Source organism: Rhinolophus sinicus, linkage group LG15 (genome assembly GCF_036562045.2).
Source record: "Rhinolophus sinicus isolate RSC01 linkage group LG15, ASM3656204v1, whole genome shotgun sequence".
NCBI classification, from domain to species: domain Eukaryota; kingdom Metazoa; phylum Chordata; class Mammalia; order Chiroptera; family Rhinolophidae; genus Rhinolophus; species Rhinolophus sinicus.
Genome location: NC_133764.1, coordinates 13,902,749 through 13,928,776, shown reverse-complemented (window position 1 = coordinate 13,928,776; position 26,028 = coordinate 13,902,749). Strand labels below are relative to the sequence as shown.

The 26,028-nt window shown below is 46.2% G+C and overlaps 1 protein-coding gene across 5 annotated transcripts in view; it reads right to left on the bottom strand.

Moving 5' to 3' along the window:
* Positions 1-4,001: 4,001 nt before the first annotated feature.
* TRPV1 (transient receptor potential cation channel subfamily V member 1) overlaps positions 4,002-26,028 on the bottom strand; it is a 36,408-nt gene continuing 14,381 nt past the window's right edge. For all 5 annotated transcript variants that reach the window (XM_074320845.1, XM_019743833.2, XM_074320848.1 and 2 more), the window contains 9 exons: positions 23,105-23,263; positions 21,797-21,892; positions 20,515-20,585; positions 15,449-15,614; positions 14,958-15,024; positions 12,144-12,466; positions 11,080-11,207; positions 10,383-10,498; positions 4,002-4,765 (listed from right to left, as the gene is read on the bottom strand). In XM_074320845.1, coding sequence (XP_074176946.1) covers positions 4,593-4,765; positions 10,383-10,498; positions 11,080-11,207; positions 12,144-12,466; positions 14,958-15,024; positions 15,449-15,614; positions 20,515-20,585; positions 21,797-21,892; positions 23,105-23,263 — 1,299 coding nt within the window. In that variant the 3' untranslated portion in view covers positions 4,002-4,592. The remainder of the gene's footprint in view (positions 4,766-10,382; positions 10,499-11,079; positions 11,208-12,143; positions 12,467-14,957; positions 15,025-15,448; positions 15,615-20,514; positions 20,586-21,796; positions 21,893-23,104; positions 23,264-26,028) is intronic.

The following is a 26,028-nucleotide window of genomic DNA, read 5'->3' as shown; positions in this document are numbered from 1 at the left end:
TGTTTCCCCTTCTGAGAAACAGGCTGAATTGTCCCCAAGGACCCTGTATCCCTCACCATGACAGCTGACTGCTCCATCCTCTCTGCCCTGGCCTGTGAGTATGAAGCAGTCCTGGGCAGCTGGGGCAGGAGAGGGTCAGGAAAACTCGGGACTGGGGTTGTGGCAGCTGTAATTAGCTCCCTGAGTCACGCTGTATGCCCCATGTTCTCACCTGTGTTCTCCCTTGCTGCCCCAGCATCTCTCTCTCTCTCTCTCTCTGAATCAGGCTTCCTCACCTGGGAAGTGGGAGGTTGTGTCTCCCAAGCCCTAAACACTGACTGGAATGGCCTTTCCTGGGAGATGGACCAAGCCCACAGCCACAGGGAGGCCCCACGCCTGCTGGTCCAGCACCTGTGGGATGCCTGGGCTCTGTTCCTCTCAAGTTCTGGAGCCACCTCACCCCATCCTGAAGTCTTATCACACTCCTTCCCCAGAGAGCCACATCTCTGGGGCCTGCTGGGGAAGACAGAAGCCTCTCCTCTGGGCCCAGGTAGCTGTAAGAGTTCCCCCCAACCCCAGATCCCAAACCTCAGGGAAAGGTTCCTGGGTCCATCAGAACCTGTGCTCTCATATATTCTTTGTGGCCAAGAGCTCATGTATAGCTTTTTTCCCCCTGCTAGAGGCCCACACTCCCTCCCAAGTCCTATCAACAAGGGGCAGACATGGCCTAGAAGATCTCTTAGGTCCTCTCGCTGGGCTCACCTGGAGCCTTGAAAGGCACTGGCTACCTGTATGGAGACTCACCTGGTGAGATCTGAGTGGTGGTATCTGCCCTTGCTCTGAGATCACCGCATGTCCTGGGCCCAAGGCCCCCCAGAGGGACTGTGGCTGAGGCGGCAGGAGGCTCTCATCGCAGGCAAAGGGATGGCTGGAATGAGGCTTCAGAGGCAGAACTGGATGGGCCACCTGCCCTCAGCGCCAGGCAGGCCACACCCACCAGCCACAGCCACAGTGCCCGCCCGCCCACGTGCCCTGCCTGAGTCACCCCCACGCCCACAGGTGGACTCGCCCTGAACCTGGAGAACCTGGAGAGGCAGCAGATGCCAAGGCCGAAGTTCTGGTCCTAACTCTTCCCTCTCTGGTATTAGATGCTTCCTATCATGGGCCTCAGTTTCCCCAACTGGGGAATGGGAATCATAATGCCTACTTCCCAAGGCTGCTGTGAGGAATCAAAGAGATCCTGTTGGGGTGGGGGGTGGGGGGGAGGGAGGGCTAATGAACAGCCAAGTGTTCTGCTCTGACCCCTGGGAGGCAAGGCCACAGCCGAGGACGGGCCTAGGTGACCCCAAGACTTGGTATCCATCTCCTTCTAAGGGGATCATGTCCCTTCAGAGACAGAAGTCCCCATTCAATACTCCCACCAGAAATTATGCACACGGACCTTGGTGTCAGACAGCCTCACCCATTTCTGGCTGTATGACCCTGAGCAAGTCATTCTCCTCAGCCTCAGTTTCTTCGTCTGAGATGTGCTTTATAAACCCACCTTGCCAAGTCACCAAAGTTACTGTGGGGATTAAATGGGAGAACACATAGAAAGGGCTAGAACGAGGCCAAGAGGGCAGAAAGAATTCGATCCATGGTGACAGCTGTTAGTTATTATTGTTTTTGTCATAACAATTCATTCTCTCAGCAACAGCCCTGGCCACCTGCCTCCAAGGCCAGGGCCTCAGGGAAGACTGTGTGCCCTCCCTCCAGCTCAAGCCACAACTGTGAAGGGGGCGGAGCAAGGCTGGGGTGGCCCTGCCTGTCTCTACGTCACTCAGGAATTGCACACCTGTTCCCGCAGGCAAGATGGGACTGGGATGGAGCAAGAAGTCTCTGCTGACAGGGAAGTCACTGGTGACTGATGCAGCAAGGACTTCCCCAGCTGCCATGGGGCTTGCCCCTTGATCCCTTCTCACCACAGCCTGCCAGGCCTGGAGAGAAGTAGGAGGCAGGGGCAGGCTTCTGACCATGGGACAGCAGACCCTGTGACCAGGAAGGGACAGAAAACCTGGCTTCAGGGCCAACAGTCCTTTGTGGGAGATGTAAGGGGCTGCTTTTGCTATTTAAGTCAAGGGGGTCCCATAGTTCCTACGCACACAATTCAAAATCTCCCCACTGCCCAAAACTCCACATTAAAACTCAATTGTGTCTCTTTTTCATGGTGCCTCAGAGGTGGTCGGCTGCTTCAGGAAGAAACTGAACATCTCTTTCCCAGCCACTGGCCGCCAGAAACTCATTGACGTGGACGATGAACGCAAACTTCATACCTTTTATGAGAAGGACGTGGCCACAGAAGTTGCTGCTGACGCTCTGGGTGAAGAACAGAAGGGTTATGTGGTTCAGATCAGTGATGGGAATGACAAACAAGGTTTCCCTGTGAAGCAGGGTATGTTGATCCACGGCCGTGTCCGCCTGCTCCTGAGTAGGGGGCACTCCTGTGACACACCAAGGAGGCCTCGAGAATGAAAGTGCAGATCTGTTTGGGGTTGCATTGTGGATGCCAATCTGAGTGTTTGCAACTTGGTCATTGTACAAAAACGGGAGAAAGACATCCCTGGTCTCGCTGACACTCCTGTGCCTCCTCACCTTGGGCCCAAAAGAGCGAGCAAAACCCACAAACTTTTCAATCGCTCTAAAGACGATGTCCGCAAATATGTTGTGAGAAAGCCCTAAACAAAGAAGGTCAGAAACCGAGGACGAAAGCACCCAAGATTCAGTATCTTGTTACTCTGCGTGTCCTCCAACCCAAACGTGATTATATTGCTCTAAAGAAACAGCATACTAAGAAAAAGAAGGAAGAGGCCGCAGAATATGCTAAACTTTTGACTAAGAGAATGAGGTCTCCAAAGAAAAATGCCGGGAACAGAACACCAAGAGATGTGGGCTGTCCTCTCTGAGAGCTTCTACCTGTAAGTCTGAGTCCAGTCAAAAAGGAGATTTTCTACGAGCAACAAATTAATAAGATCAGACATCAAAAAATAATTTAATTAATAAAGCCTAGTCTTGGATCAAGCATAATCCTCCCTATTACTCAGTTAATTGCCCCTCCTGACTGAGCCCCTCACCCCTCTTAGCTTGCTTCTGATTACCTGAGAATCCTGGGGCAAGGGTGTCACCAAGTGTCACCATTTTGCCTTGTGTTAGCACACTTTCTCAAAGACCAGGCTGCAGCTGCTTAAAAAGGCCCCATCTCCCACCCAAAAGTACATACTGTGCCCAGCAAGGAGTAAGAGGAGACCCCTCTGCTGTTCTTGGGAGTGGGGCCAGGTCATCGGGTAGAATCAGAGCCACTGCCCCCCACTCACACCACAAACACATGGAAACAGCAGTTCCAGGCCCACGAACTGTGCGACCCTATCCCCACCAGGCAGGTTGTAAGGACAAAAAGTGTTCAGACCACCAAGGAGGGAGGAAGCCCTCTACTGGGGGGGAGAGGTGAAGGGAATGGGTTCAGGGAAGACGGAGTGTTTGGGTTGGACTTGGAAGGAGGGAGGACAGTCTCCACAGGGACAGCAGCAGGAGCAGGGGCTCGGAGGCTGGAGACCCCTGATGGTCAAGGAGTGCCCTCACCCATGCGTAACAACTAAAGAGTGACCAGAGGCTCCTAGCCATACGGGGTAGTCCACAGGCACACGCACAGGACACATACATACACATGTGCACGCATACACACACGCTCACACAACCGCACAGAGCCAATTAGCGACGCCCAATGACTGGCACCAAGTTCACACTTGATATAATATATATATATATATATATATATATATATATATATATATATTTATACATTTACATTTATATATATATGTATGTATATATACCTATGTATTTATGTATATATATGTATATATATATTACATATCTATGCTTATTTATTTCATGGATGACAGGATGGATGGAGGTGGATGTATGTGCCACTGCAGGGCTATGTTCACTACAAATGGAAGATCATTAAAAGATTCTTACCACATGGCTTTGGGACACGGTTCTATACTTTATTTGAACAGCAGTAGAGTTAACATTGTTGGAACTGTGATGCATCATGGAAGGATGAAGTCACTCTGAAAAAACCTGATTCTGGCAGAGCTGGGAATGGGACCAGCTTCCCCCAACTTCTCTAAGGCGTAAATGACATCACCCCCAAACTGCTCCGGACAGCGGAAATAGTAAGTACAATACAGAGAAGGCTCGTGGCATTTTACATCAAAAGAAGCATTGTGTTCTAAGAGTGTTTTCCTGGGCTTCATTTACATTTACTCCCAGTCATATAAAATTGAAGAAGACAGGGGCATCACATATGTCAGAGAGATTTATCATTCGTAGTGTTTAATAAAACCTTGAAAGCAAGATCCTTTCCTGTTGGCAGATCCACTCGGGGACAGTAACAGTTGGATGCGTATCTCTTCCCACACACCCAGCAGTGCTTCCCACAGCTTGCCCAGTGCAGTCTGGGCAGGCGCAGACTGAGCCAGCCTGCTGAGAGAGCACGGGTGTTCCCTACACAGACCCCAGGGACAGTGTGCTAGCCTAAGGCCCACAGTGTTGAGAGCCCCCGGTGGGGCCCCTCACTTTCTCCCAAAAGCAGCAGGATCCTTGAAGACCTCAGCATCTTCTGGCTTGAGGGACCCTGCAAAGTGCTTTAGATGAACTTCCTCCGGCTCGGCAGGATGCCTTTCTCGAGTACTTGCTTCTCTTAAAAGGGGCACCAGGGCAAAGTTCTTCCAGTTTCTCCCTGAAACTGAAGGGTAACACATCATTACTGCCTTGAATGCAGCAAAACAATAATAGACATTGATTTGTTGGACTTCCCAATCTCCAGATAAAAGGAGACCAGGCATGTCAGTGCTTCCCGAGGCACCTACATCAGTTCCATTTCCTCTTCCCTCAGCTGCTCAAGGAGGCTCATCCACTCTGGCAGCTCCTTAAATTCTCTTCCTCCGCCCACCCTGACTTGCTTGTGGCCTCATGAGGGTCCATTGCTTGCCTGTCTTGCCTCCATTTCCTCCGTGGGAGGGAGAGCTGGTCTCCACAGAGCAACACTGGGGCCTGCCTCATGAATGGCTCCACACCAAGTCAGGTGTAGGGTGATGAACCAGCCAAAGAACTAGGATTTGGGGTCCAGGTTCCACCAGAGCATAGCATATTGGGAACCATGCTGAGGGAACTACGGTGACACTAGGCCTTGAATGGGGACCTCACATGTGGCCTGTAATTCCAGGAAGCTCCTGAGGATCCAGTTGTCACCCTCATAGCTACCTCCAGCCCCCAGCCACCTCAGAGAAATGGCAGACAGGAGGGAAAGCTGTGTGTCTCTCCTTCCATTTGTCAGAGCCTTGGTCAGCTTAGCCCTCTGGTTGGTCACACCTCCACCGTCAGGCCACAATTCAGGCCCCTTTGCTGGTGTTCACACTGGCCAAATCTTAGAGGTTGGGCCCACCATGACCACTCCAGCTGAATTCTCCCGATCCTAGTATTTACATTAGGTGCACAGGCTGACACTGGCCTGGCCCCCAACCCCAGTCTGACACTCAGCACCAATGGCTAAAGGAGGATCCCTCAGGGAACCCAGGCATAGAAGCAGGAGGGTGCCATCAGGAGACAGGCCAGGTGCTCACTGAGACACATCTTCTGGCTGGATGAGTGGTGGGGATACCCAGCCTCAGGGATTGCTTGGCCCAGCTCCAGCTCCAGGGTTCTCAAAGGAAGTATGGGGTTCCCAGTGCCCACTTCCCACAGTCCTGATGCAAAGACCCCCTCATGTGCTCTCCCTAGCTCAGCTTCTGACCGCTTTTCTTTCCTGGCCTTTCTTGCATTCCCTCACCCCTTCCCAATTACTCGTACCATGTGGTTGGGGAGAGGTCCTTGTTACCTAAATTATCTGACTACTCATACTGGAGTTTCCACGGTTACAAAGTTGTATAGGGAAGTAAAATCCTCAGGAAATATTTGTTAAGTAAGTATAAGTATGAAATCAGGGAACCTCTAACCATCCCCCATCCCCACCCCAATGAACATGAATGTGTCTATCCCTGCCACCCGGTCAAGGTCTTTGTTAATATCACAGTGAATGTACAATGTCATAAACAGCCAATAATGTCATGCAAACATAACGCAAATTGACTTCAAGGTGAAACAGCATATCTTGTAAAAGATGTGGGATTTCATAAAATCAATAAGAGTAATGTTGGAAAACTGCTCAAATCACATGCAAAGCCATCTTCAAATGTTCCTGTGACAAAGTAGACCAGTTAACAATTGGGGAAGAGATCATCAATAAATATTATGAAATGACACATGGAGTGCTTCCAGTGAGACTGTGGGGAAATTAAAGGATTGCCGAAGGCTCTTGGGAAAACTGATGAGGCCCTTGACTAGTTTTCCAAAAGTAAGCCTCTTGATAAAATAGATTTCCACTTCCAGCTCTGATGGAGCTGGGCTAGCCATCCTGCTATAAACCACCAGAAAATTGGACAAAATACATGCAGCAAATACATGCATGCCCTATGTTTCCAGGCCTAGGGCACCAGGCAGTGAAAACTGCAATTGCTGAAAGAAGTGAAATTCACAAGGTGAGTCCCATGATCGTCTTGATGTTTTGTTTAGGGACAGTTCTCTGACTACGGTGCACTGAGCTGGAGTCCGAGAAGAGCGTGCCAGTGCCTCTGAGCTAAGGAAGGAGAGATCAGAGCTCTGGGCAGCTGAAGCAGCTAGAATCTGTAGAATAGGGCACAGGAAGAGGAAGAAGGGAGCTGGAAGGGGTGGTGGTTCAGAAGTCTTTGGGGTAGGTTTCCCCCAAGTTCTTGGCTGAAAGCTGAGCTGTGATTGTACAGGGTAAGACTGCATGAGGTTTACCAGAGAGTGGCGGCTATGGGGTTGAAAGTGGGACAGAGATGCTAGAAAATGAGCAGTACTAAGGGATATTGGAGATCCAGCCCAGCCAGAGTGGAGAGACCTCCTTAACACTCTTTCTCTAGTCTGAGGATAAACCTAAAATACCAGAAATTCCCTACTTACTTAACATGCCCTAGAATAGGATCTACTCAAAACCTACCCAACAAAGCCTAAAACCAAGCCCTGACAAGATCCTCAGTGGAAAGTTTGGAGGCTGAGTCCCACAAGTGTGATGGGATTGGCACATACCTTGGACTGTCCACACAGCTAACATAATAAGGCTTAAAACTAAGCCTACACAAGTTCAAGGTGATTCATCAATAATGGAACCACCAACTAGAACAAAAATCCAATCAAGTGTCTCTACAATATATTTTCCATAATGCCCAGTATACAATTAAAAGTTACTAAATATGCAAAGAAACAGGGAAATGTGACTCAGCCAGAAAAAAAAATAGTCAATAGAAACTGACCCCAAGGTGGCCCAGATGTTGGATTTAGCAGATTTAACAGACAATTTAAAGCAGCTATTATAAATATATTCAAAGAACTAGAGGGAGATATGGTCTTAATGAGGGAACAGCAAAGGAATCTCAGAAGAGAAATAGAAACTATAAAAAAGAACCAAATAGAAGTTCTAAAACTGAATAGCATAATATTTGAAATGTAATCATCACTGCATGGGCTTAATAGCAGTTTAGAGAGGGTCGATGAATTTGAAAACAGATTAATAGAAATTATCAACTTTGAGAAACAGAAAAAAAATGGGGGAAAAATGAACAAAACCTCAAACACCTATGGGACAACATCAAACGGTCTAACATATATGTAATTGGAGTCCCAAAAGGAGAAGATGGGGAGACAAAAGCAAAATATATATAGTTCCCCAATTTGATGAAATATATTGATATGCAGATCCAAGAGAGATTCTAAGCAGATTCTAAACCCTAAGCAGGATAAGACCAAAGAAAACTATACTTAAGCACATCTTAACCAAACTGCTACAAACCAAAAATAAAAAGAATATTTTGAAAGCAACCAGAGAAAAAGAGACACAGTACAGACTAGAAAACAACAATGCAAATAATGGGTGACTTTTCATCAGAAACTATGGAGGCCGGAAGACAGTATAGAAACACAGTTAAAGTGCTCTAATTTTAAAAAGGAAAAAAACACCTGTTAATCCAGAATTCTATATCCAGTGAAAATATCCTTCAAACATGACTATAAAATTGACATTTTCAGGTTAAAAAAAAAGCTGATATAAAACTATTCTGTACTCTTAAGTCCTCACTTAACTTCCTTGTCAATGGGTTCTGTGAGTTTAAGTGAAACGATGTATAATGAAACCAATTTTACCAAAGGCTGATTGATATAAACAAGAGTTAAGTTCCCATGACATTGGATTTGGCAATGATTTCTTGGATAAGTCATCAAAAGAACAGACAACAAAAGAAAAAGACAAATTGGGCTTCATCAAAATTTAAAACTTTCATACATCAAAGGACTCTATTAAGAAAGTAAAAAGACAACTCACAGAATAGGAGAAAATATTTGCAAATCATATATCTGATAAAAGATTAATATTCTGAATAGATAAAGAATTCTATAACTCAACAACAAGAGAAAACAAATTCTAAAATGGACAAAGGGCTTGAACAGGCATTTCTCCAAACAATATCTATGAATGGCAAATAAGAACATGAAAAGATGTTCAAAACCATTAGTCATTAGGGAAATGCAAATCAAAATTGCAATGAGATACTACTTCACACCCTTTAGGATGGCTGCAATAAAAAAAAAAGAAAGGAAAAAACAAATGTTAGTGAGGATCTAGAACCCTCATGCATTGCTGGTGGAAATGTAAAATGTAGTTGCTTTGGAAAATAGTTTGGCAGTTCCTCAAAAAGGTGAACAGAATTATCATATAACCCAGCAATTCCACTCCTACCCAAAAGAATTGAAAGCAGAAATTCAAACAAAACTTATACACCAATATTTATAGCATTATTCACAATAGCCAAAAAGGTAGAAACAATCCTAATGTCAATCAACAGATGAATGGATACATAAAATATGGTGTACCGTATACATACAATGGAGTATTATTCAGCCAGACACAAATGGACAAATATTGTATGATTCCATTTATATGAGGTACCTAGACTAAGCAAATTCACAGAGACAGAAGAGGTTACCACAGGTGGGGGGCGGGGCATGTAAATGGAAAGTAATATTTAATGGGTACACAGTTTCTGTTTGGAGTAATGAAAAGGTTTTGGAAAGAGATAGTGCTGGGCCAGCCCAGTGGCTCAGGTGGTCAGAGTGCCCTGCTCCTAACGCCAAGGTCGCCAGTTCGATTCTCACATGCGCCAGTGAGCTGCGCCCTCTACAGCTAAGATTGTGAACAACAGCTCTCCCTGGAGCTGGGCTGCCCGTGAGCAGCCAGAGGTGGGCATGGGCTACCCTGGGCTACTATGTGCTGCTATGAGCGGCCGGTGGCCAGCGTGAGTTGCCGGCAGCCAGTGTGAGTAGCCAACAGCCAACGAGAGCCACTGTGAGCCACCGACCGACAACTGGCAACCGACTGCCTCAGCCCGGGGGAGCGCAAGGCTCATAATACCAGCATGGGCCAGGCAGCTGCATCCTACACAACTAGACTGAGAAACAACGGCTTGAACAAGAGTGGGTTGGGGCGGGCGAAAGAAAGGGAAAAAAGAAAGAAATAGTGCTGATGGTTGCACAACATTGTGGATATAACTAATAACACTTAATTGTACACTTTAAAAAATAATTAAAACAGCAAATTTTATGTCGTATATATTTTACCAGTCTTTAAAAAACGAAAAACAAAGAATCCGTGTGGGGTTGTGATCATAACTCAAAATGTGTTCCATATAAGCTAGGTTAGCTTCGTTTTAAAGTAAATATCTTCAGTTAGACCTTTAATTTAATGTCTACTGTTAAATGTTTACCATTAACTGGTAAAGTTGTTTTTCTGGTAGTGATTTTCCGCAGGGCTTTTCTGCTCAAGGCATACCCTTTACTCTTCCCATTCCCTTCTCTGCCTGCCTGGATGCATCCCTGTTTGTGTCCCTAAGCCTCACAGTGCTTAGTGCAGACACTCGGCGTGAGGAATGGAACAGAGAACATAAGACAGCTCACAATGAGGCCGGCCAACCAGGTGGCTGGATGGAGGCTGAGCTGCTTCCTCTGGGCACTGAGAACAAGTGCCTGGGCCAGGGGTGCTGGCAGAGCCAGCACGCATGGGCACGTGGAGCAGCTAGCTGTGCGGGCGTGCATAAGAGCACACAAGGGTGCCCGTGACTGAGTGTGTGCAGGTGGTTGACACTTGGGACTATTCCAGCACCCAGGCTGTGGGGTGAGGAGGGCTTGCGAGGAGTGGGGGACCCCAAGGCTTCACCTGCCCAGCATGCCATAGCACCCTTCCTCTTACACCTCACCTCGGGCTGACCGCAGGGAGAAGCTCAGGGTGCGCTTGATGCCCTCGCAGTTGCCCGGGTCTTCATTGATGATGCCCACATTGGTGTTCCAGGTGGTCCAGTTCACCTCATCTACCCTGCAGGGCGAGGACACGGGGGCAGGAAGCTGATGGCCTAAGAGCCATGCCCAGCTTCCAGGCTCCCAACGAGCCCGTAGACCAGGATGGGGAGACACAGCTGATAGGGGGAGGGCCGAGAGGGGCCTGCCTTTTGGACACCACCCATGAAGATGTGTTCTCTGACCACACCATGGAGCTTTAAATACTGGATTCCGGGTTCTGAGCCTGATCACCAGGTGATCCCTTCTGGACACCTTCTTTTCCAGTATTTAATGTCTGGATCCCACCAGCTAAGCTCTAAGGTGGGTCTGTTATGCCCACAGCTGAGCGCTGGGGTAGCCCCTGGCCTTGGGAGAGTCCCCATATCATGACTGGCCCCAAGAGGCCCTGAGGCAGGTGTCTGTATGCACAGCTAGCTCTAGGTGGGTCCCCCGTGCTCACACTAAACCCCAGAATGGCACCTGTACACATAGCTAGCTCTGGGTGAGTCCCTGTGCACACAGGTGAGCCCTGAGGCAGCCTCTGTACCCATAGCTGGTTCTGGGTGGGTCTCCGAACTCCACAGCTGAGCCCCTGAGCTCCCCAGGCTTCTACATTACCTGAAACACCACCTGTAGTCATCCTTGCCATCAGGTGTGTACCCCACCTGCAACAGCTTGCCTGAGCGGAAGGCCTTCCTCATACACTTAAGGAAGCTCTTCTCTGTATCCAGGATGGTGATGGCTCTCTGTGGGCAACACAAAGGACAAAGGGGCAGAGGACCACCCTGGCTGCCGGTGATGGCCGCCAAGGTCAGCCTCTCCAGAGTCTCTCCCAGACCCAGCGCCTCCAAGCAGGACCACCAGTGCCCTCTACACCAGGCTTGTTTCTGCAGCTTGGTGGGTGCACACATGAAAGGAGCTCAGCCCACCCAGCCCCTGATCTGCCCAGGCACTGCTGGTGAGTGGTGAGTGCCGTGCGTGATGTGGAGGGTACCAGCCCTGGACTCTTCCCTCAGGAGCTCATGAAGGGGTAACATAGTGGTTAAGAGCAGAGCCTCGGGCATGAGACTGTTTGGGCTGACTCCTGGCTGGGCTACTTACTAGTTGTCTTGGACGTGGATACCTAACTGCTCTATGCCTCAGTGCCTTCATCCAAAAATGGGGCTAGTGATAATATTACAGCATTGTTGTAAGGATTACATAAAACCATGTAAGCAAGACACTCAGAACAGTGCCTGGCACAGAGTCGGTGCTACTTAATAAGAGTGGTACTTTTCTTATTAGTTGGGAAGGCAGACGTGGACCAGGTGGCTCAAAAATGCCGCTGTCGTGGCCTGCCCCATATTTGCTGTTTCCCTGAATTTGGTCTCTGGTGCCCACCATAGACCAAGTTCCTCTGCGAAGGGCATGGATGGGGATGGGCCCTTCGTCTCCTTCCCTCGGGGGCCACCTAGCCCACAGCAAACACAGTGTCCATGAACACCAGCTGATGACACTGGGCAGGGAAACCTTGCAGGAGTAGCCAGACAGGTGTTGACAGAGGAAGATGCTGCTGCACGCTCCCCCCGGAGGCTTTCTGCCCCCTCCTCAAACCCTGAAGGGGTCCATGCACCCAGCTATGTTAAGCAACAGACAGAGCAGCCACCACCGTCCTGCTGTGCACACCCCACCCATCGACCCACCTGCAGCTTCCAGATGTTCTTGCTCTCCTGCGCGATCTTGTTGACGGTCTCACCCATGAGGGCGATTAGCATGTTGAGCAGGAGGATGTAGGTGAGAATGACGTAGGCCAGCAGCAGGATGATGAAGACAGCCTTAAAGTCATAGTTCTCGGTGAACTCCAGGTCGCCCATACCGATGGTGAACTTGAACAGTTCCAGACACGTGGAGTACAGGCTGTTATAGGAGCTGTCGGGTGGCCGGCACCCAGGCCCCCGCCACCTGTGCGATGTGGGCTCGACAGACACCGAATCATTCTTTCCATCCTCGATCAATGTCACCACAGCTACAGGGCATGGGGAAGAAGGGGTACAGCTGGATGGGAGCCAAGACCTCGGGTCCCCCCGACATACACACCCACTACCCCAGGATGTGTCTGCAGCAGGAACAGTGATGGCCTATGCAGCACTTTTGTGTGAATTTTTTTTTAAACACCCCCTTCTTCAAAACTATCAGAAAATTGTCATAATACACTGCTTTGTTACAGTAAGAACTTTATCATCTGCTAGGAAAAAAATGTTAAAATAAATATACAAATCTCTATGTACAATGTAAATACAGCCAGCTTTGTGCACTACACAACCTGCCTGACCTTACACGGATCCTCACCCACTTTCTCAGTCACATCCTGTCTGCCTGTGCCCCTTAGAGGGTGGCCCAGAGCCAGCCCATTCCAGAACCACGGGGGCTAAGCAGCTCAGAGCAGAATGGCCTCTTGCCACATTCTGCACTCTTTTGTGGGAAATGTAATCTGGAGCCTGAGAGCTTCTGTAGCAGCTGTGCCCGTGGTGACTGCACACCCAGTACCCACTAACCTACTCGGCCTAATCCCTTCCTGTGGCGACTGATCAGCAGGCCTTCAGACCAGGGCCAGAGCCCACAATGACCCGTCAGTCAAAGCTCCTAGGCAAAGTGGCCCACGACTTCCTGACAGAGATGCCAAGGCTGTGGGGCAGGGGCAGGGAGGATATGCCATGTGGACCACGTTACTGCAGGACTCAGATGAGGATCGAAGCAGAGCCAGGTGCTCAACAAATTATGTGGATGTATCAAAGGGGCACAGGAGCCAGCTTGAAGGGACTCCCAATGGTGACTACTCAGACAATTTGAGCATCAAAATAGATGATGACAGTAAGGAGTTATGACCCATTTAACAAAGTGAGAATCCAGGAAAAAACAAAAAAGGAATCTAGGAGACTATATTTATGTAGATAAATAAATGAGGGAGAATGGAAAGCTCTTCCTTACAACCGAATGCCAGCAAATAAATACAGAAGGAATGATGGCGTTAGAAAATCACCATTTGACAACCATTAGGATTGGGTGATTCAGGAGCAAATAATCAATCAGTGGATGCTAAAATGATTGGGTGAAATTTTGATGAGAAATAGGATGTCTACATAGCCTCAAAGCATCTCCTCGCACATTATTTATCCATCACAAAGGGAAAGATAATGACTTGACCGTGGAAAAATCTGGCAGACCCACTGTGGGGACAGAGCCCCAGAGAGCAGTTTCCAGGCTCTGGGCCTCACGTGGGGGGGTGCTGACTCAGGTAGTAGATGGCCATCGGTTGTGGCTAGTTGGCCGTCAGCTGTAGCCAGTTAGACAATTGGCCCCTGATATAGCTGCTGCGGCTGTGTTGGTTGGTGAGTCGAGGAGAGTCGTCGGTCGGTTGGCAGAAAAGCGGACAGCAGGTCGCACGTCGTGTGAATCCAGCCTTCAGTGAGACTATAGTGGTATGATTCCCCTACCTATGGCTCCGTGGGTGTTCCTTTTTGACCTAGCCACATCCTGCGGTCTTATGTGGGGAGCGGGAGCAGGGACCCCGCAGGCCGCCCCATGTGACACCCACCAAAACCAAATAATCAAAGTTAACATCTCCAGAAACGGGACAAACAGACATTGTGGGACTCCCGATATAATGCACTGAAGAAGACACACATCACTTCCTCGATATTCTGACCAAAATGGCATACCTGAAACTTATCGTGAGGAAACATCACACAGACCCAGATTAAGAAACATTGTAAAAACTGGCCTTTACTCACTAAAAATGCTAAGGTCACAAAAAGCAATGAAAGATTGAGGAACTGCTCCAGATGGAAGGAGACTAAGGAGGTGTGACAACTGAATACAATGCATAATGGGGATTTTCATTTCTATAAAAGACATTATTAGGGCAATTGGTGAAATTTGAACAAGGTGGGTGCTGTATTTATGTTAGTTTCCCGATTTTGATCATTATACTGTGTTTATGTCCATCTTTTTCAGGAAATACACACTGAAACATTTAGTGGTAAAAGGTTGATCATGTCTGATCATAAAAAACTTATTCTCAGTTTTTTTCAAAGTGTGTGTGTGTGTGTGTGTGTGTGTGTGTGTGTGCGCTCATGTGTTTTGTGTGTAGCAGGGAAAGTAATAAAAATGTGGTAAAATTTGGGGAACCTAGGCCAAAGAGTGTAGACAGTTATTTGTACTATTTTTGCAACTTTTCTATAAGTCTACAATAATGTCAAAAAAGTTTTCTTTAAAAAACTTAGCCAAAATGCAGCTATCCCACAGGCGAGCAGCACTTCTTACCCCCCAAATTACTTAAAGTACTTTATAAATAACATTTCCAGGTTCTCCTGCTCATTGTACTGTGTTCGGTGTCCATCCACTGCCATCTGCAGACACACACCCCACTGGGCCCCTTCACCCCGCCCCTGCAGAGTCCTCAGGCAGCTGAGGTGAGCAGGAGCCCTTCCCCCACCAGCCCTTACCAAGCCCGTTACCTGTGGAAAACCCGAACAAGAAGACAAGGTAGACAAACATGAAGCGACACAGGTCCCTCAATATCATCTGCAGGGGAGAGCAGGCTTGTCAGAACTAAGTCCAGGCCCCGGGCAGGGCTGAGGGAAGGGCCAAGGCTTTGTCAGCCTAGGAGTTAAGGTTGAGCCCCAGTGAAATCGGAGAACATGCAGGAAGGTTTGATTTGGTGGTTTGCAGCTCAGGTGTTAATGAGGGAATCATCCACAGCTCCCCCTATGACCTTTGTTCAGGGGGGCCTGATATGTCGGCAGAGTCAAGTTTTAGGGGAGCCCCCAAACTTGAGTCAAGATCAGATTCCCTGATTCTTGGGGAATTAGCGGGAGAAGTGGGTCTTGAGCTAAACTAGCACTTCCCCAGACAATACAGAGTGGATGGATAGTTTGTGGGACAGGGTCCCCCACACCCATGAGGTAAACGGGTTCTGTGGAGGATCCACTCAGACCCTGGCACCCACCTTCTCGATCATGACAGCATAGATGCCCATCTGCTGGAAGCCGCGGGTATAGTAGAGCATGTTGGTCCAGCCCATGGCCAGGGAGAACACCATGGAGGCCACGTACTCCTTGCGTTGGCAGAAATACAGCACCACGGTCCCCAGCATGAACAGTGACTGCACAAAGCTGAGGGTGGGGGGACAGGAAGCTCTGTCTAAGATCACCTGGGAGGCCTGCACCCCCACAGACAGGAAGACCCCAGCTGCCTGGGCCTCTCAGAGGCAGAGACAGCAGGCCAAGGGGGGAGCTAGGCCTGGCTGCCCTGTCTCCTTTATTCCATGATTCTCAGTGGGAGCAATATTTCCCCCACGGGGGCAAATACTGCTTCTGAGAGGGGGATGCAAAATCTTATTCTCTATATACATAAAGCACAGATATAAATACAGTCCGTAAACAGCTATTCAGTATATTTGTGGTATTAAAATTCATGGGAGGGGCAATTGGAAAGAATTGTCTAAAAAGGCAATAATGAAAACAAGGGTGAGAAACACTGCCTTAACCCCAACAATCTTCCTGCCCAGTCCCCATGAAAATAGCCTCATGGACAACAGAGACTCTAGGAGGGCTTAAGCATGTTGGAAGGGACAGGTCATGCTCTCCTGGGAAACCACAGGGAGAGTCTGCTGGTCACACCCTCAAATTCAGCAGGAGAGCCAGAGAAAATGTCCTTCAGCTCCTTAGTCCAGTGAGGCTGTCCAAGTCGGAGCCCTAGACAGGATGGAGGACATCTGGACGATCCTATAAGAGGGTCTGCTCAGTGGTCCCTTCCTTACCTATTTGTTCTAGCGAGGCCTCCTTGTTCAGCACGGCTCCCTTCTAAGAGTCCCCCCAGCTGCATTAACACAGCAGACCACACTGACCACTTCACCTCCCATTTGTGTGAGAGAACCCAGCAAAAATCTGCCACTAGGCTGATGTGAGTCCATTAAAAACTGATGTCAATAAACTGGCTCATCAACTGGAGTTCTGCTGCAGAGAAACACCTCTGCATTTGCAGGACCTTGGCCAAAATAAGAACTGATGGCAGTTGAAATAGGTAAAGGGTTGCCTTGGGTGGGAAATGGAGTACCTACATATGAATTTTGGAAGGTGAGAAGCAGTGGAGAAATGGAAACTGACTTAGCAGATCCAAGAAAACCAAATCTGAATCGCAGGGGGAAAGGTGAGAACCAACTCTTTTAATCAAGGAGCCTCAAAATGCTCCTCTGGAGGAGAGGTGAAGAGAGACCAAAAATAAGGAAGAGTGGAGATTTTGTCTCTGAAGAGGATAAAACAGAGGGTCTTTGGACCCAGTTTTATCAAATAGCAGTGAAAGCACTGGTATTTTACCAAAAACAGGAGATTATGTGATTTTCATACAATACAGATTACAGAAAGCCCTCTTCTCCACTAGGCTCTCAAAAGCCAGCAGCCAGACTTCTTCCCTCCAGATAGAAGATTGAAAAGATGCAAAAGACTGAATTGGATATTCTCCAATAACTGGTTTATCTAGACTAGCCTATAATGAAGCTCAAAATTGATAAGCTCCTGTCAGAGGGATAGTGGATGGGGGGAGGGTGGTTGACACAGTGTGAGGGATATAAATGATAAATGTATAACTATTACATTGTTTTGTGCACCTGAAACTAATAAAAAAATAAAATAAAAAATTGATAAGCCCCATTCACACATTAAGCGCTTCCAACCAGCTTTTCGGTCCTCTACTCATACTCATGAGCAGACATCAAAGATTTTCAGATATCCTAAGGATAGCCTCTAGTGTGAAAAAGAGAACAAAACAAGCAAATGAGAAACACCTTGGAGAAAATAAAAACTATGCCAAAGAAGAAAAATATACCAAAAACTATCTTAATAGCCTTAGAGATACAAAAGCAGATAGTGCATCCATGAAACAAGAATAGAATGCTATAAATAAGGAACAGACAGCATTTTTTTAAAGAGCACTTAGAAATAAAAACATGATATCAGAAATAATAAACTAAATAGAAGGGTTGGAAATTAAAGTTGATTTGAACCTCCCAGAAAGAAGAGCTAAAGATAAAGAGATATAGCACAAGTGAGAAAATGTAAGAACTAGGTCAGGACTGTCAGGAGACCTATACAAATCATAGGAGTTCCAGAGGAGAGATCAAGAAATAATTCAAGAAAATTTACCAAAAATAAAGGACATAAATTTCCAGATTGAAGGAGCCCACTAAGTGCCCAGAACATTGGATAAAAACAAATCTAAATCAAGACACAAGTTTCAGAACACTAGGGGTGGGAAAGAAGATACTATAGATTTACAAAGGGAAAAACCAAAACAGGTCTCAAAAGAGGATCCAGAATTAAAGTGGTTTTAATATATAATACTGAAAGCAAGGAAACAATGGAGAAATATCTTCAAATTTTAGAAAGACTTGTATACCCAACCAAACTATATCAATCAAATTTGAACGGACAGTAGAAATCTTTTCAGATGTACCAGATTTATACGAAATTTTACTTCTCCCTTTCCCACTGTATGGCTTCTTTCTTTGGTTGAGACGTCCTTCCCGCAAAAAAAGGAAATAAATCAGGAAAGAGGAATACACAATGTTCAGAAAATAAGAAATACAACTCAGCAGAAAAGCAAAAAGGATGTTCAAAGTTCTAGTAAAGAAGGAATGACACCTTGGAAGAACATATGTGAGCAACGTAACTCAAGAATCAGGCCTGGTGAAAGCTGTCATCACAGTGCCTGCTACTATTAATACTACACCATCTTTTGCACCAGATTAAAATACTGAAGGATGTGCTCAAATAAAACAATGGGGAACATCAAGAAAGAGACAGATCCTCTAACCTGGGAGGAAAGCGATGAGAATTTCAAGGTTGGCAGCAAAATGAAGTCCCAGGATAAAAGCTAAGCAGCAGACCCAAAGAACAACCAGCCAGGTTAGAAAAAGAGGGCAGTGCTCCAGGTGAAATTCCTCAAAAAAAAAAAAAAAAAAAAAAAGGGGGTGGGGATCTGATCATATAATTTATGTCATTGATTTTGTTGTTGTTGTTCTGGCCTTTTCTTTATTGGGAGGTTTCTATGGAGCTTTTTTTATTTGTTTGTTTTAATTAATTTTTTTCTAGTTACAGTTGACATTCAATATTTTATATTAGTTTCAAGTATACAGCATAGAGAAAGAAAAACACCACATGATCTCGCTTATATGTGGAATCTAAGGAACAAAATAAACAAACAAAACAGAAACAGACTTATAGATACAGAGAACAAACAGATGGTTGCCAGAGGGGAGGGGGGTTGGGGAGCTGGGTGAAAAAAGGTGAAGGCAATAGGAAATACAAATTGGTGGTTCCAAAATAGTCATGGAGATGTAAAGTACAGCATAGAGAATGTAGCCAATAATGTTGCAATAACTATGTATAACGCCAGGTGGGTACTAGACTAAACGGGAGGATCACTGCCTAAATTACGTCACTGATTTTTTGAGGAAAATTGTACTGAGAGGTTTCCAGATGTGTGGGAAGAATTAACAACGAGTATGAAGAAAACTCAGCAAGCTAAAACAACGTAATAATTAACTTTAAGAGAAACGGAAAGAAAAATAATATAGTATATTGTGAAGCTCAACTGCAACTAGTATTTACAGAGACATAAAAATGTAAATACTGAATATTGATTAAAACAAAAATTATTACAAACCATATTGGAAAGCTAGAGGAGGGGAAGCAGAGGGGAAGGCAGTATAAGGATGCTAAACCCTCATCTACCAGGTGAATAAATGTTAGAAAAAAGAGCTGCAAGAATGGAAAGTGATTGTCCCTGGGAAGGAGGATTGCAAGGAATGAGACGAGTTGGGGCAGGGAACTCCTACATTGGCTGTAAGCTTTTTAGTACTCTTTAAATTTTTACCTATGTGCATGGGTAGCTTTGAGAAATTAAATTTAAAAATTTGTAACATACCGACAGTGGGTTGTCCTAGGAATAAAATCAAGTTTATTGGCATAATGCTATGTAGGAAAACACTGCCTCTCTTAATAAAGCAAATCAGCATTGTGCTAATCCTATATACCCCACCCTTGAATTTGCCCTTGGGGGCTAAAATGTAAGTATCTCAAGATTATGGTAAAAAGATGGGGTTTCTGAGTCCTAAGGACAAGTTAGCTGCAGTGGGATGAGAAATCAACTCCTTGCACTTGCCAGAAATAAAGAGAGAGGCCCCAGGAATGAGGGAAACCTGGGGATCAGGGTAGAGGTCATGAGTTGAGATCCCAGGAGAAGGACCCTTCCCCTTCTGAAAGCCCCCTCTGTATCCTGGGCCCTCCAAGGGAACCGCATAAGGTTCTGGTTTATTTTACACAGGAAGAGATTTCCTATGACATCCACATTGTTTTCATGACTATATTTTTATTAATCAGTCTCCCCCTAAAGCAATGATTTTCAATTGGGTGATTTTGTATGCTTCCCAAGTGGGGGCATTTGGCAACATCTGGAGACATTTTTTTATTGTTAAGACTAGGGGACAGGGAGAGTGCTACTAGCATCTAGTGGGTAGGCCAGGAATACTGCTAAACATTCTACAATGCGCAGGACAGCCCCCCACAACAAAGAATACACAGGACAGCCCCCCAAAATGTCCATAGTGCCACGATTGAGAAACTCTGCCCTAAAGATTGGAAATTCTTTAAAGGCAGGAACCATGTCTATTTTATCTTGGTATACCAGAGCCAACTCAGTGAATGCCAGACAGATAGACAAAAGGATGGAAAAAGTGAATAAGGATATGTCTAACTTAGACTATAAACCACATGAGCCCGTAAAACAGGTCTGGTATTCCCTAGCACTTGGTTCATACCTGGCACAGAGTGGACCCTCATTCACCCACCAAACATTTATTGAGTGCCTTCCATCACTTATTCAACATGTTTGTGAGGTCCTACTACGTTCCAGACCTGGTGTATGCAAAAGAATGAGAGCTGATTGCTGTAACCTCAGAACTAAGGCAAAAGATGCTGTCTGTTACAGAGGCAGAATAGTCAAAGGGTCACTTACAAAAGCATCTCACTGTAGCTGTCCACAAACAAAGTCTTCAGTGATGGCCGCCTCTGCAGGAAATATTGAATCTGCAGGTAAATAGACAGAGTAAGATCCCAGGAAAGGTTACATGTGGCTCAGTGGTGAGCACCTGGATGGACGACGGGAGTGTGGCAAAGCAAGATAATGAAGAGAGTAGAACAGCATGGGTCAGGCTAATGGGGTAATGTTATGTGAATCAGGAGAGATTTTTAAAAATAGAAAGTGCAATGACAACTATACTTGGAAGTAAAGACAGGAAAGAAAATCAAATGTTATCAGTTGATGGGCTTGAATGATGGGATTGAGCAATTGTTTTTCTTCTTTCTAATTTGTGCTTTTTTTCATAATTTTTTGTAAGTATGCATTACAGTAAAAATTCTTTAATCAGCTGAACTAACTCACCAGATTAACCAGATTAATCAGTGCTCTCCACTCCCTAAAAACATTCTGACTGATGCCCACGGCCCTGCAAAACACTGGCAGCTCGGAGATCCTCTCCCGGCCACCCACACACTCTGCCAACCTCCCATCTGTTAATCCTGTGTTTGCCAAGAATGCTTTTTGCCTTTAGTACTTTACTATCACGTAAACTATGTACTTTATTATAACATAAACTATGAGTGCAAAAAAAAAAAAAGACAGTTGTTTCTGTAAAGATACAGGGCAATGATTTGGAAAGACTCCTTAAAATTAAATTACTGGAAAAAAAATTGGGTGTAGCTGAGATCAAAAAGATTAAGGGAAAATAATCACAATTATCTTAAATTATTTGTATGTGTAACAGTGGTCTCACATTCAAAGAAAAGACTGCTCATATATTAGAAAATGGCCAAGGATTGTGCATCTGTGAGTTTTCAGTTAAAATAAAATGGTTCCAGTATACGGGTAGATTTCTTTCATTATTCTGAGCTTTAATGGACTGTTTCAATTAATTAAACAACTACCCGTCATAAGCCTATCTCTTAAGAGGCTTCCCCTCTACTTCTGTAGTTAAATATTACAGTTAGTAGAGAGCCCTGACTGCATGTCTTCAGAAGACATGAGTGCCTGAGGGACCCTCTGGGTGGACCCTCACTCCCCAAAAGTGAATGCCTGGCGGGCCCCTGTCTTCACCTGTGCATCTCTCAGCTCCTCAAGCAGGGCCGTTACCTGTCCTACCTGTCCAATGAATTAAAAAGTGAGTGAGCACTGAGTGAGCCTACTGGCTTTTTGTTTTGGTGGCAGTAGAAACTCTCCTAGTGTAGGAAAGAATGCTTACCCCTCGGAAAAAGAAGTAGATTCCCCCTGATACAGAAAGAATCTCTCCAGTAACTCGGAAATAGTCGCCGACGGTGTATTTCAGCTTATAGGGAGGCTGCAAGGGACAGAAATTAATAATCACTCATTCATTCATTTGTCAAACATTTACCAGGTGCCAATACCTGTGATTAAGACCCAAATTCTGCCCGAGAGGTTCAGCCACCATCAGGAGAGAAAGAAAAAGAGAGATGCAAATAAAGACAATGTACTATTATGGGGACACCTGCACGGAGGCCCCTCTGTGGGACCTGATTCCCAAAGTGGCAGCCTCCAGGTGCCAAGAGGACCGTCCTTCCAGTGTTGTGCTATCTCCTGAACTATGTCCCAGCAAAGAGTCCACTGGGAGGAGGGTGATGGCATAGATGGAGGCACTTTTACAGACCCAATGCCACATGCTTCCTGCTTCTCCCACAGCTATGGTGAACCCTGGTCTCCCAAAACTGTAAAAGTTTCCCACGGATAGTGGAGGGAGAGAGGTCCCACACAAGTGTGTGCCATCCTTGTGTTTCAGCCACCATTTCCTGAAGCGGGTTCCCTTTTGGCCTACTACCAATGTTTGGTAAGCACTCGTTCACCAGCCAGTCTTACTAGTATGTTCCTCTTTTAAAATGATTCATTAAATGGCCTTAATAGGTGGATAGAGATTAGGTTTCATCTAACTAGGACATTGTGTTTTAAAATCAAATTGACAAGCAAGGCACCCTGAAAATAAAAGCAGCAAATTAAGTGTTTAGGTATTGTATGGAAAGGACTGAATTCTGAAACTCAAGGGAGTCCATGGCTGGGAGAGGAAGTCTGTTAAGATGCTTTTGAGGATGGCCCAGGGCATGGCAAAGAAGCAGTACTCCAAAGCATATGTCTAGGGGATAAATAATGAGCGAGTGAGTGAACAAAAATGGGCAGGCAAGCAGGATGGCAACAGACCTGGGGCTTATGCCTTCCCATGACCCTGCCGACACCCAGCCCAGGGGAGAGCTGCTCCTGAGCCCTAATTCTGCATCCTTTCTAACCTACTGCTCCCCTTCAGCCTCACAGAACCAGGATGCTAAAGGAGGGGCTGAGAACAGGAGAGGGGGTGCGTCTCCAGGACACCCTGAGAGGCAGGACTGAGCACAAGAATATCAGGGTCCTCAGGTGACCCTTCCATTTCCCCAGTGAGCTGGGAAGGAGTCCAGGGCCCAGCCGGGGCCTGAGGTCTTGCAGGTGCTGGAGAACGCCCGTGCCCTCTCTCCCCTCCCTGCAGCGAGGCCCGAGCCTGGGGCCGCACCAAGCCGTCCACAGGCCTGTAGTAAGCCGCCGTGGTGAAGATGATCATGTACAAGCAGTAGACAAAGAAATTGAAGTAGAAGATGCGCTTGACGAATCTGTCCCACTTGTCCTGCAGGAGTCGGTTCAGCGGCTCCACCAAGAGCATGTCATGGCGATTCTGAGGGGAGCAAAGAGAAAGGAGGCTCACTCCCCCACCAGGAACCACTTCACCCCCACATCAGCCTAAGGCACTCCCCGCATCCTGGTCTCTGCATGCCCTCAGCCCTTGGAGCAGCTGGGGGCTCACAGATCTGCACCAATGGGCCCTCCCTCTGGGCCTCAGTGCCCCTGTGTGTACAGTGAACAAGAGGTAAAACTGGACAAGGGACCCTAAGTGCCCTGACACCTAAATACTCACAAGTGTTGCCCGACGTTCTATGCCCATTATCTCTAATACATAACTTACTCCTGAGTGCCTGCGTCCTTATTATTCCCACAATAGCGGAAAGGAGCTGGCAAAGGCAGAGTCTGACATGAAGCCGCTCAGGGAGGGGTTGGAGGCAGGTAGGAAGGGGCCTCTGGATTCCTTATTTCTCACATGTCCAGGCCTGGGTCAGTCAGGCTATCCAGGCAAGAGTGGCAGTTATTGATGCATGAGACTGAAGGGAACTAGAAAGGCTTTCCTGCAGTGGGTGGGCCAGTGCCTGGGATACCATCATTACAAGTAGGCTTTGGGGCAAAATTCTGGTATCCAGGAGAGCTCTGTTAAAGTTCAGGTATCCCTAGGATGGATGAACCAAAATCAGGTCATCCCAGCCTTTTCAGGCCATCAAGCCCTGCCCCCAGCCCAAGCTTGAGCTTCCCCAACGAGGTCCCTGTTCAGTATCTTCTTCAATTCTTCTGGGGATGGGAAGCTCCCTGTTGCCTCAAGAAGCCTGTGGAGAAACACTAACTGTTGGGAAGATCCATTCCCTGGAGTAAAGTTGGTCCTCTCTGCTTTCCACCAGCGGTCCCAGCTCTGTACTCAGGGTGCCAGTACTGCATTCCTAGCCCCTGAGAGTCTCCAGAGACATGAAGATGGCAGCCATGGCCCCAGAGCGCTCTCTTCTCTAGTTCTAACTTCCCCATCCTCCTGAGGCCAGTTCCTCCCAGGGCCAGCCCTCCGGGAACACTTGCATCCAGGATTCTGAGTCAGAGGCCAGGACTCAGCATAGCAGCCTGGATAGGGGCTGACAAGGCAGAGCAGAGTAGGCCGGGCATCTCTCCCTCCCCTGGACTCTGTCCCTGTAAACGCAGCCTCTGCCCTGTGAGACAGGGTGGCAGCCCCTCCTCGCCAACAGATTCCAGCCCCTGAGTTCATCCTGGGACTCAGAGTGTCACCTTCGAAAGAGCTAATAAAGAAGGTGACCTTTCAAAGCAGTGGTAGCAGGGTGGGTTTTTCATTAAGTGAAGATGGGACCCTCTTTTGGAAACCAAATAAGATGCCCACCTCACACCTACACAAACATAAATTCTAGATAAATTAAGGAGCCAAACATAAAATACCTACAAAGGAACTGTAAGAAAGTGTTGAAAGATATGTGTGTAATCTTGAAATGGGAAAAGGCCTCCGAAGGAAAACACAAGTCACAGAAGCTATAAGAGAAAAAGTCTAACCAATTTGACTCTATCAAAATTAAAGGCTTTTATAAGCACATGATGCCATAAATGAAGTTAAGAGACAGACAAATGGATAAAGAAAATTGGTATACATATACAATGGAATACTATTCGGCCATAAAAAAAAGATGGCAATCTTGCCATTTGCAACAACATGGATGGACCTAGAGGATATGATGCTAAGTGAAACAAGTCAGGCAGAGAGAGACAAATAATATGCTCTCACTTATATGTCAAATCTTAAAAAAAAAAAAAAAAAAAAGAACAAGGTCATAGATATACAGAGACAGGGCATAGGGGGTAGGCAAAATGGGTGAAGGTCAAAAGGTACCAGCTTCCAGTTATAAAATAAGTCACGGGAATATAAGGTACAGTATGGCAACTATAGTTAATAATACTGTACTGTATACTTGAAAGTTGCTAAGAGAGTAGATCTTAAAAGTTCTCAAAAAAATGTATAACTGCAGAGACAGATGTTAACTAGACTTATTGTTGTGATCGTTTCGCAATATATATAAATATCGAATTATGTTGCACACCTGAAACTAACATAATGTTGTATGTCAATGATATCTTAATATAAATAAATAAATAAATATTTTTAAGACAAAAGACAGACTGGGAGAAAATAAAACATTTGCAACAGATGCAACAGAGAGAGGATCAATTCATTCTACAATGAGAACGCCTGCAAATCAAAAAGGGGTGAGACCAACAGTCCACTAGAAGAGATGGCAAAGGACAATGAACAGGAAATCTACTGAAGCAATACAAATAGTTGATAAACATGAAAAAAATGCTAGACCTCATAGTAATCAAGAAAACTAAAATTAAAACATCAGTGAGATAGCATGTTTGACTCCATGGACTTATAACTAGTTTTTAAAAAACTAGTTTTAAAAAAAACTAGTTTAAAAAAACTAGTTAGGGGGAGGCCAGTTAGCTCAGTTGGTTAGAGTGCGGTGCTCTTAACAACATGGCTGCCGGTTCAATCCCCACATGGGCCACTGTGAGCTGCGCCCTCCACAACTAGAATGAAACAACTACTTGACTTGGAGCTGATGGGTCCTGGAAAAACACACTTAGATATAAATAAATAAATATAAACAAATAAATAAATAAATAAAACTAGTTTTAAAAAAAGATTGACAATACGCAAGTTGGCAAGGCCATGGGCAGCTGTGTACCCAACACTCATGGGCAAGGGCAGATAGTCTTTCTGGAGGACAGTTTGGCAGGAGCTATTAAAATGTACACACTTTTTGACTTGGCAATTCCAATTCC